The sequence below is a fragment of the Anopheles maculipalpis genome, chromosome 3RL (assembly GCF_943734695.1).
Source record: "Anopheles maculipalpis chromosome 3RL, idAnoMacuDA_375_x, whole genome shotgun sequence".
Classification (NCBI taxonomy): Eukaryota; Metazoa; Arthropoda; class Insecta; order Diptera; family Culicidae; genus Anopheles; species Anopheles maculipalpis.
Genome location: NC_064872.1, coordinates 51,934,682 through 51,947,241, shown reverse-complemented (window position 1 = coordinate 51,947,241; position 12,560 = coordinate 51,934,682). Strand labels below are relative to the sequence as shown.

At 40.8% G+C, this 12,560-nt stretch overlaps 1 protein-coding gene across 1 annotated transcript; it reads right to left on the bottom strand.

The window, feature by feature from the left end:
- Positions 1-7,007: 7,007 nt before the first annotated feature.
- LOC126561522 (fer-1-like protein 6) lies at positions 7,008-12,301 on the bottom strand. Its single transcript, XM_050217727.1, has 12 exons — positions 11,866-12,301; positions 11,658-11,801; positions 10,814-10,994; positions 10,470-10,738; positions 9,997-10,401; positions 9,741-9,925; positions 9,451-9,675; positions 8,767-9,375; positions 8,566-8,686; positions 8,058-8,393; positions 7,844-7,944; positions 7,008-7,221 (listed from the first exon to the last, which is right to left on the bottom strand). The coding sequence occupies exons 1-12, from the start codon at positions 12,280-12,282 to the stop codon at positions 7,008-7,010; spliced, it is 3,207 nt and encodes a 1,068-aa protein (XP_050073684.1). The 5' UTR covers positions 12,283-12,301.
- Between the last annotated feature and the right edge of the window lie 259 nt (positions 12,302-12,560).

Genomic DNA, 12,560 nt, shown 5'->3' with positions numbered 1-12,560 from the left:
CTTTAGTCATTGATCAATTATCTTCATAAGTAACTGCTTGGCAGCAAGGATAGAAGTGGCCAATATTTCATACGGAAAATTTATTGCATTTTTGGATAAAAATATACTTTGAATGTAATGTAATAAGGAGATTTGATTTCTTATCTCCATTATTGCTACACTCAATGTTCGTCCATGATTTATTTTCCAGAGTTCGAATAACTAGCTTACATCTATGTAGTTCTGAAATTTGGTTGGTCACTGTCACATATCACATAACTTTTTCACAAAAACTTTTTGTTTATTCGACTACACATTTTTGTAATTTAGATAAATTCTAAAACTCACAATTTTAATTGATTTAAATTTTAAAAAATATTTGAAAATGTTTCTATTTTTATGAAAACTTATACAAAACATGAAGCTTTCAGAAACGTTCCCTTCAAGCCCACACAAGTGTTTGTTCCAAAGATTTGTTAGAAGCCGCGAGCCACTGCCTGCATACTGAGAGAATCTAATTTTGTATGTTTCGCCGCACATTATAATCCTCCCCAGGGATTACATGTCGCTGAATTGAAGGTAAAACCACACACGTACGCTCAACTATCACGGTTTATTGTCAGTGTCATAAAAGCTTGTCCTCCCGAGCAGTAGCTTTTATGGTTTGATTTCGTTTGCCCTCTTGTCACACGCAAATCACAAACACAAACTGTATCGCGTTTTGTGAATAACATTGAAAATTGTAGCACTTGGCGCACAAAATAACACTTCCATTCGAAATGGTTGATGTTTCCCGCAAGATGTTACACTCATCGATGAAAGAGCTTTGATCCTTAAACTAATGAACCGTTACACCGGGGAGTGGTTCAGTTTCGTGCCGTTTGTCAAACACATCGGATACGATCGCGAACCACACTAGGACTGAGGGTAGAAGACCTAGCGATAGGTGTTTTATAGTACCGAGCGTCTGTTCTGCAGGATCCCTATCCAAGGATGCTGAGAGAATCAAAGTAAACATAGAGAAGCGAGAAGGAAGATGCAAGCCCTCGCAATAGAAAGATATACAGCAAACGGTTAAGATTGCAAGAGCACGAGAAACGAAGTAATCCTGGAGAGTGGTCATACTCTCTGCCATCAATCAAAGAGCATCCTTTGGCGGTGCTTGCGGTTAAAATCAGAGAGCTTGCCGCCGCTGGCTCGATGCACCTGAACGTTCGAACCGTTTTGCTACTATGGCTGTGTATCGTCGTGGATCGTACAGAAATTACGCTTCGGTGGAATCAACCATTCGGAAACATTGGTTTGGCATTGAAATGGCTCGCAACGGGCAACGGCCATCGGTGCAGATATGGTATAGAATTTAATTTTCCACGAAAGGCAACAAACACGGACTGTAAACCGTGCTGCTGCTTCCCGCTATTCCCAAAAGGGAGCCTAATGTTCCAGCACGCTTGATATATTTTTTAAACTTTCTACTGGGAATACACTGACCCAACTCAACGATAAGGACCTTATGTAAAGCATTTTGGAGCAATCATTTCTAGCCACGTGGATCCATTAGCTCCACGCGATCGGTTAAAGTTTGAACGAGTTACAGAAATCACCGCGACATCATGATTGAATGTGAAACTTTTTCTAATAACCCAAACCCCTCATTACAATAAAAGTAATGATGCGGATCAAAGACATACTTCAAATTGGACAACATGATGCAATCATAATCGAAAACCGTGTAATATGGCTCGTTTGATCCTATTAAAATTTTAAAACATTAAAAAAGGGTGAATTTTAGCATCTTGATCAGGACGTTCTAATGGGATAAAATTGAAGATTTTATATCACGCACATTTCAAACATTAATAAGTTAGGCAACGAAGGCCACGCGGGTGACTCACGTTAGGGATGCTAATTAATTGCGGGCTGATAATCGATGACTGTTAACCTAACCACCATCAACCTACGGACACGGACACACGGATACGCACGGATCAAATATCTAAAGACGAGTTATTTTTCCTCTACTCACCCTAAGTATACGGTAGGGACTATCACTCAGCAGACATACTTCCGCTTCGGCCGGTTGCGTTAGGATGGCCTGCAGCTCATTAGTATCGTGTGCATTGATTTGGTTCACCTTTGTATTTTGGATTCCATGACCGGTGGGAAGCTTTAACCGCGAGAGCAGCCAGTTCTGTAAGTCGTTGCGAAACGTTCAGTTTAAATTACATTCCATTCGCAAGGGAGGTACCAGCCTCACCTTAAAGGCTTGCGTTTGTTGAAGATCTTCCTCCTCTTGGTTCGCGTCACAGGTGGGAAGATTTTGTTCCGTATCCGATCGAACTGATCGAGGACTGTGTATTAGGTAAAGTGGCGTAGGCATCATTGACGATCAGCTTTGATGCACTGAAGCATCATACGGGGGACACAGATTTATGGTTGATGAACAAAGTCAACTGCTTTTTGGTTCCTTGAAGGTGTTTAAAATTCAATATTTTGCAACCTATTTATACACACTGAATGAAGAGAGAATTATATTTTGAAAAATAAATTCAAAAATATGTTTTATTGTTAAGTTTTTCACTAACATAACTGTTCCCTATAAAAGCAAGTCGTTCAACAATGAAAACCCATTTGGGTTTAGATTGCATTTTTTCTTTTAAGATTTCACATAATACTCAGTTCGAGTAATTTCAATTGCTTCTTTTTTCATCATCTTATCCTTCAACACAATTTGCAATTCCATAAAATTGCTTGTATGCCATAAAACTCTCGTTTGTAACAAATAGTTGACGCACACGACACTGATCACGCAACGTTACTAATTGTGCATAAGGAACTCTTCAAAATGCACTTTTGCAACCTTTTTTTTCTTCACTCAAACTTCCTTTTAGCGCACCTAGACACGACATATAATTTAAACAACGGCACTACGACAACTAATTTATTGCGTTCAGGGTTTGCTTTAAAACAAACAATGAGGCGAATTTTTTCTCCTGTAACTTTTAAGCCATTTCACACCCACTTGAACACATGTTTTCACATTTTATGGTCTAATATTCAAATATTTCTTCACAAAACTTGAATAAAAAGCTTAATTTGCTTCAGGCAAATTCACAGCGAATCTTCTGCAACTAATTTCATATCAAAAACACTTGCACCAATGATTTTTTTTTTGCACATATAAAACCCACCGTGTCGTACTGCACTGTATTACAATTTCTTCCAGTATAGTTAACAGCTACAAGTTGCAACAGTATTTAGCGCGTTAGTCCTGTGCGTTCGGCATGTCCGGCGGCTGACGGAACACTGCCGCAATGCCACGGGAACGAGTTAAATTAAGCAAATGATTAGAGCGAGGCGAGAAAATGCCCGTCTCCTGCATTTGTGCCACACGGAGGGAACCAGGAAACGGTGGGGATTGATGTGTGCGTAGTAATATACTGGGGGGAAAAGAAAAAACCTAGTGGAAACCCTCGTCCTCCAGCGCACCCGAATGGGTAGATCGAATGGTGTCCCACGCCCAGGGGAAAGCAAACATATGGCAAAAAACCCCGGGCGTAGCGGATGTTTCGGTTTACATTTCACAGCCCAAGCACTTTTGATTCCACTGCCAACGGGGGAGAGTCACGTGGAAGAATATTCGTGCAAGATAAACCATACGCGTCGCAAAGAAAACATCATTTAGCGCCTGCTGGTAGGAATCGTTTCACTGTCTGCCGGCGGGCAAAACGTACGCCGGGCACGGTGTCAGCCTGTACCGGGCCGCATAGATTAATGATTACGATAAGAGGAGCGATCATTCGGAATCCAAACGAATGCCTTGTATCAACTGACGAAACCACCATCATGATTAGTGCTTTTGATGAAATAAGGTTTCCTTCAAGCGATGTACATGACGCTGTTATTGACGCTGTCATTCGGACGCAGGATTACGCCCAAGACAGCGCAGACAGTGTCTTACGTGCAGCTTTAGTAGAGGCAGAGCAGCAAAAGCATATTTATTACATCCAATAAATGTAGTGGGCTAAGCGCTTGTCAATCATTTATAACATTTTTATTATAATTGCTACACAACTATTCCAGCAACTGCACAAAATGTACAGTTTGTGCCGCTAGCCATCTTTTACCAGTCAAACCCGCATACAAACTTGATTTCCCCACGAACAGTGGAACAACGCGTGCATCGAGTTCAACCCACGGGAAGAATTTCGCGTCAATTCTGTCCATTTATCAAAGTAACGTTTCAGTGTCTATTCCCTGACGAACGTTCTCAGGGAACTGTCGGCCGCCGATCTTATCGGTCATTATTTTAATGGGTCCCGGGACAGGTTGTGCTCTTCCCGTTATTTTTTTTTTTGGCTTCGATTCGAATCGTCCCTTGTGCTGTGGGTGAAAAACTTGTTGCATGTGACTTCACCCATATTGCAAGCTGCTCAATCTGTCAACGGTTCCATTCATAATGGACAATTTGATGTGAGACCTATACGCTGCGTACGTCAACTTGCCAGATTTTCCGTTAGTAGAGAAAATCGATTCCCTTAAAGGGTGAGCCAATTTGAAAAGTACTGTCGGTTATTTTTACCATGTAACATGACACTTTAGGGTGTGTATGGCAGACAAACTATTCGCCAAAGGACGTGTCAAATCATTTACTAGCTAGTTAAGTAAATAACATGTTAGGCGTAGAATAAACTAACGAAGAATTCGCTACTTTGGATAGTTAAACGAAATGAGACATCTTATCTGTAAAAAATGTTTCTTTTTAGCTTTCTTTGGCACAAATTTTGTAAACTTCCATGCAAAATTACCACATGTTAAAATGTTTGAAAATTCCTTTCCTGTTTCATTTACTCATTTACTCCCTTGGAAGCCCAAAATTTGCCCTAAACGCTCTTCACCAACGCTTAGAGACGGATTTCTAGGAAAAAATATGTTACTATGCGCGTCTTTTACCATTATTCCTTTGTTTTTTGAGTCAAAAAAATTGCTTTCCATTTCGTTGGTTCCTAGAATCGCTATAAATGCCAGAATTAATGGTGAATGCCAAGTAAAAATTTAAAAAGCAATGGGAAACGTTCCTGCATGGTCAGTTTCTAAGCTGAAGCTATTTACAGCGTTTCTCTAATGCTTCTTTTCGGTCGTATCTTATTGGCACTAGAGAATGTGGTGGAGTATTTTAATTTTTATTTTATAGGAGAAAAAAAACTTGTTCGCATTGCTATAATTCTTTAACTTACTAGCAGCGATTTTCCTTCCGATTGAAAATGTTTCGAAGCCTAATTGTTTTACAAGACCGTGTTAGTATACAAAACCGTCTTTTATATATGTAGAAAAGGTAGGAAACCAACTGGAATTCGTGGTTGGTATAAAGCACTATTTTCACTAAAATTATTGAATGCCAGAACTCTGGCCATAAGACCACAACACTTGTTATTTTGAGGCATGACTCGCAATGCCTCATAGGTTACTCCATGAATATTATTATCTGTAGGTAAGCTTCTTTTGTGACTATCTAATTATAAATCCGTATAGGTCACACCGGCCATGTAGTTTTTTACTACTAGCCTTGCTGACTTGTTGATGTTGTTGTAGTTAAATACGAGGGCTGACAATGAAGTAAGGTCCCCAATTTTTTTTTCATAGAAAATGACATTTATTTACAAAAAGCGATACACCGTTGGAAAGGCCAAGGTCTTGGCTACTTTTCTACATAATCGCCATTTTTTCCAACACCTTGCGCATCCGCACGATGAACTTGTCTATGCCGGCAGAATACCACTCTCCGTCCGCCTCGCGCAGCCGGGTGTTGACCTCTTGTGGTCTTCGGTCAGCTGTTTCGGCACCCTTTGGGCAGAAACTTTGTGATACTGCAAGTTGTTCACAAGGATATGACGAATTGTTTCGCTGCTACACACTCCTCCAAGCTTCTCTTCCAAGTCCCTAATTGTCGCACGGCGGTTTTTGAGCATTTCTGCCTCCACTGCTTGAACAATCGCATCCGAGACCAACGGTCGGCCACTTCTCTCCTCGTCATGAACATTAGTGCGCCCGGAATTGAACTCGCGGCTCCACTTACGCACGTTTTTTATGTCCATACACGTTTTTTATGTCCATAAACTTCAACTAGTTGACGATGCATTTCAATAGGTGTCACCTTTTTCGCACTCAAAAAACGTATTACAGAACGCAATTCGCACTTGGACGCTGACGCGAGGGATACCTCCATCGTTGACGGCTGCTCAGCCGAGCAGTCGTCAATGAATGAAGAATGAGCGGTCGGGGAAGCCTCACCCAGCAGCAAAGTGGTAGTGGGGGAACCAAGGAACACGGCGGTGTTGCCAGATTTCGCCTAGCGCGTGATTCGGCGAAGTTGCAGCGTTGGAGACCTTACTTTATTGTCAGACCTCGTAGTTAGTTCTTCTGCGAAACGGGCCGGACGGGAATTTCACCCCGGTCTTGCCGTGTGAAGACCGGCGCCACCCTGGTGGTGGCTCATCGAACTATCAACATCTGAAATACGTTTTTATCTTGTCCTGTATTATTGTATTTTCATTGTTTATTACACTCTTTAGAGCATTGTATAAAGCACTAGGCGCCTCCATGAATAAATTTTAACGCATGAAACAACGGCATTTCCCATTTATTTCATATATGTAAGAGAATATTATAAGAAATAACAAAAGAGCTTCATTGTTTTTTTCGTCACGAACGAAACGGGCGTATTGTTGTTTTTCGTGTTGAGTTATGGAATACAAGAAGAATTTATATAATTTTCAGTTCAAAATAGTATGAAATTTCTAAAAATCGAATTTCCTAACGATTTCAATCGCCATTGGATTACGTTCAAAAATTCTACCCACCTTCTAAGATAGCGCCTCTTAGAATACTTATTGGCAAGGATGGTGAAATGTAACGTTTTCTGTAAATCTCATTATTTATTTTAGTTTTTCACACAACAACACAACTATTAATTGAAAAAAAAAAAAAAAACATTACAGAAAACGATAATAATTGCACGCTTCAGACAGTTATCCATCGGACAATATGCGTTCAAATGACTGACGCTGTTCAAGCGATCGCACCATAAACACCGTTGGCAGATTTACCACCAGCCCGTAAATGAGCAAACACAGCAACACAACCGTACCGATCCAAATGAATGATTTCCTCACACGTGGCCACAGCAGCTTGTTGAACGTTTTTGCCGGCTGCCGTAACCAGTTGAAAGACACTTCCGGACGCCTACGGAAACGAACAAAACAAAAATGATTATCGAATGCTGGGAAGTGATAGAGAGATTTAGCACCCAGCATCCAGTCTGGCAGTCAGATACACTTGCTTCGAACATTTTGTTTACTAAACAATGCTGTTTTTGCCATTGGATTGTCATAATCGAGCGAATTAGCGCTGTAGGTATCAGAATAACAGTGGAAACTATTGTTTTGTATGCTTAAGTGTATTCAAGAGAAAATATTTGCTACTCTCTTGCATGGTTTCTTTTCTAAAGCGTGACTTATAGCAAAAAATGTTTAACGCAGAACATTGTTTACTACACAGTTGTATCAATTATTCTGTTGTGGCCAATAAAAGGAACTGTGTGGTCAGCAACATTTACCATTAATTGAGACAAATGGAATCACATCGAATCCATAGAAATCTACCGAACGTCCATAAGCCACGCCACATTTTCACAACCTAGCAACATATCTGGCGCGTATTTGGAGTGGATATTTTGTGTTGTACGGATTCACGCTACCAGCGCGACCGAACGAAGCTATCTGTCCGAGGAATTTAATTCTTTTTCCGATTGCCATTCTTCCTGCTGTGTTTCGCCTTTTTCCTTTTAGTCGCCAACCATACTTACAGAGGTTCGGGAAGATGTTGCGGTGGTTTGCGACCAACTCCGACCGGATTCTGGACGGCATCTTCATTGCTAAGGATTTCCAGTTCCAGCTCGATTTTACCCTGTTTTTGTCATAAGCCATAGTACCGAAAAATGGAAAAATTAAAGGTAATTTAATTAAAAAAGTTCATGGCTGCTGTGCGATTGATGAAACACCTTCGAGGAGAATATTTACCGTCAGCGAAACGTCACACTGTTGATCGGTGGCATCGATGCTTGACATGTTTTTGCCGTATACTGGGAACCAACCTCTAACACGACGCTCAACAAACAAGTTCAGGCGACCGCCAGTACCGCTTCCGGTTCCTGTTAATGATAGGCCTTGGGAAAGTTTACACGCATCGGCAGAGCTGGCTGGCACGGGTAGGCGCATGAGATTGAGCTCCATCGTGCCGAGAAAATCATCCGCAGAAAACGCATCATTATCCCAAATCTGCACGGTCAGCACCGGAGGATACTTGAGCTCGGTATCGTATTGCTCGTAGAAAGCCTTTCTGCCGCGGATCACTAGCTAGAAATGTAATAAAATCTTAATTATCAAAGTTATCTAAAAATTTCCACTGTTGCCGGGGTAGCCAACTGTCTCTCTCTCTCTCCCTCCTTAAATCCATCGTTTGGAAGTTAAAGAAGCGGAAGAGGTCAACGGTCGAAATTCTGGAATCGATCGTTGATATGATACCTACCATGCCATCCGCGGGTGAGTAGCGGAACGGAAACACCATGCGCCAGTTAAAGTTTCCTTCACCGGTAAGCGACCGGTAATGAACGTCCGTATACTGAGCTTCCGTGAACTCCTGCAGCCAGCTGCAACGATACGCGCGACACGAGACAATGTCATCGACCCCGTTCCTTGGCGGACATTACCTTGAAGGACTTATGCTTACCACTTAACGTAGATGTCACTCATCTCTGTGCCGAAAATGTTACGCTCGTTTAGTATCACATCGGCCGTGTTCCAGACGATCAGCCGTAGCTCGTAAGGTTTCGGAGGCTGGGGCGTAATGTCAAGTGGTAGCGGATGGGGCTGATTTGGTTCGTACAGCTCGATCCATAGCTGAACTTTACCTTGCTCAATGCCACCTCGCTGGGGATGGTACAATGACCGCGTTTCCACGTGTTCTGGAGTTAAGGGAAACCCGCTGGCAACGTGCTTGAAATTGTTTAGCGCCAGCAAGCACAGCTGTTCCGTGTGACATTCCTTTGCATCCAGGGGAAAATCGGCCCCAAATTCTTGCCCTCCAACGATGATCTTGCCTCCCTTTATACGCGGCTTCTCCACTCCATGCTGCTCGCATAGCTTCAGTAACATTTCGGAAGGTTTCAACTGATGGCGCCATTTGTTGTATCCTCTGGACGTATAGTGCGTGGGCAATCCAAACGATGGCAAGTGTTTGCTCCGAAAACGATCCTCTATATCAACGGTGGTGCTTCCGATAAGATCGTCCGAGGAAGCAAAGTCTCTGTCATAGACTGAGAGATGTAACATTTCATCTCTGTTAGAAAAAAATTGTTGCTTTATTATGGTATCCTTCACAACAAAATTAGCTTTAATCATAGTTAAACTTTACCTTGGCAGAATACCACGCATTTCGAACCGTCTGCCAAACACTGGCGATGCTTGATTGGGAATGTAAAAAGCTCGATCTCGAACACGCTGTTTCCCATAGGTAAGTACGATGTATGCATCTGATTCCGACATGATATCACGGGACGTAAGATTCAAAGCTTGCACAACGTAAACGATAACTACAATTTCCAAGAGATTCGAAGTCGAAAACAATTGACTTTCCATACTAAAATTGAAAATAGGTAATAATTAAGATTACTAATATTGGACGATGGCTAATAGGATTTTTACGGTATAGTAAATTCCTTCGATGTTTTCACTAGGGAAGAGATTTGAATTTGACACTTTACGGCACCGTATACTTTCTTCACAAACGCAGTTTTCTTGTGGTGTTTCACTTTTTCAAGAGAATAGCTGCCACTCCAATCTTTGAACCTGTTGAACTCGGGTATATTCTCTAATTCTTTGTCATAGATCTGCATACGAAAATTGATCCATTATAATAGGAATAATTAAACAGAATCAAATTTGTGAAGTTCACACTTACCTTTAGAGAATATTTTTCATTATTCTGTAAAAGCTGGCTGTTGTAAAACTTTGTCCACCATGTGAGATCCAAATTTTCGGAACTAATGCTTTTCGAGGATCTATTGGCAGCATTTAAGATATCAACCTGTTTCTTTATCACATCACGAGCATAAGACCAATGACTGGCAATATTCAATGGATTTATATTTGCGATATTCACGGGAAATTCGGTCTCATTCTCTTCCTGAGAAATTTCGATAATTGTTGAGTTATCTGTAACAGATTCTGATGGTATCGAACTGTCTACTGATAGCTCCGAAGCATTTACGATTGCATTTCCTATGATTTTCATATGTTTTTCATCGGTACAATCGATATGTTTGAGAATCATCAGAGGCCAATAGTTTGGGTTTATTGGAAGACGCTATGGAAAAACAGAAAAAGAAAACTGATACAAATTTCTGCTTCGATCTGAACCATAAGTTCACTTACCACCGAACGATTTTCGTAACCTTCTGGAAAATTAGCACTACTGCCATAAGCTGTTCCTGAAAGTCCACTCATAATGCTTACATCTCCCAATGTTATCAAAATGCGTGATTTTTTCATTTTTCTGCACGAATGTAGATGTATTTGCCGTAAGCCAACAAACAGTACTCGAACTCTAAATGTCCTCAAAGTAGGTGCAATTTCTGGTGGTAAATTATGGACAAGCAATCGTTCAGTTTCAGTTCTTCCATCACTCTTTTGTAAAGAAGAACCCGGGATGGTAAAACGTTTGTAGGAACAATGTCTCATACAATATAATTATTATTAACTATGTTACGGGAAAAGACGCACCTCAAGTACATTGCTGGAAACTAAAATTTCTGCTATCTTTAATCCCTTTAGATAGAGGGGAATCCATTGTAAATATGGTTTTGGTTGTTCTCCAAAATCTGTTCCTTCGTCGACAGTTTGCTGTTCTGGTTGCAGCAATTTTATTGATGATTCCAACCAACCGATTGCGCTCCTTTCCTATGAACAAAACAGTTAATAAGTTATCAAAGATGTTCTTTTCTCTTTTACATTCCTTTTTGGGTGACATGAAATAATAAATGATAGGGTGCGGTGAGTCAGCTTTAGAGAACAGCGCAAACGAATATAAAAATCTCGACCATTGATATAGAAACACCCAATACATCGAAGCGAGTGAACCAAAATATATACAAAATCACCATAAATAGTTAAGGAAGCGCTTGCAAGTCATATGGAATATGAAATTCGACAGGCGGTTTACATTTTTTCATATCAATTACACACGCTTCCATAATTATTTTTGGTGAATCTGTATCTATTTTTGCTGATTTCCATATTCGCTTACGCTATTCTTTAAAATTGTCCCTCCGTACCCGTAATGGTAGTTTGCATTTCCCTGTAAAGAAGGGTTGGTATAAAAATACTTTTTCTTACTGACTTAACAACCTACTAGGTCACGCCATCTGATTCCACGTAGATGGATAGTCAATCCTCCACTACGGGGAAGCGGTCAGCATGGGATTCGAGCCCCAGTCCAGCCGTTTGTAGACCGGCGCTGGTGTCGCCTACACCATCGAGCCGGTCTTAGTATACAGATTATGGATGTTATTGTCGTTGTTAACATGCATATTGAAATAAGAAATTTTAAGCAAACTTTCTTACCGTTTCCTTTTCTCGGCATTGCAAAATGAACATAATGGTACATTTCTGACTTAACTCGTTGTTTGCCATGGAAGACATGGTAAATGGTACGTTCAAAAACTCCACTGATTCATTCCAGCATGGAGACAATGTACTGGGAATAGACTGTCGATAAAAAGTTTTATAAGAAGAAAAAAAAACTCTAATCATATAATCAAAATTAAATTACCGACAGTGCCTGTTCGTCGTTTTCAAACAAAACGGTCAACTTGACCTTAAACTGCTCGGTGTCCAGAAATCCAGTAAAAATCCGCCCTTGATACACGTGCACCTTACAGTGCACATACTTCGATGACGGGTGATTGTCAATCGGCCACTGTACGTCAGCGACTTTCCTTGAGGGATCTTCCGGTATTATCAGTTCCTGCTGTTCCTCCGTACCGATTTCCAACTCATAGTCCAACTTGGCGTAAATGCAACCGCAGAGATCCGGACACGAGTGATTGCATTGGATTGATCTCGGGAGAGTTGTGCATCGTTTACCACACTGCAAACCCGATGGGCCTGAAGGGTTTGCCTGTTGCAGGTAATGGAGCATGTTGAATCGTGCGATTGCATCCACCGATGAATGCCCAGGCCGGGACATATGTAGCAAAACGTCTGGATGTTGGTTTTGTTCCTTTTGAAGAAGATATGAATAAAATTTATGACTTCAGGTGATTTTAGTTTTCATTACTGCTCTTACATCATGTGTTAACTTCGATAAGTTGTTTAATATAATGTCCAATTCTAGTATGACATGGGATACTTCATCGGAATTCGTAGAATCATTAAAAGTTGTTTTTAAAACATAAAGTTCGGATTTCGTCGATAGCTGGAATTGTTCAATAAATAAAATAATATTTACATTCAAATTCTTAAGTT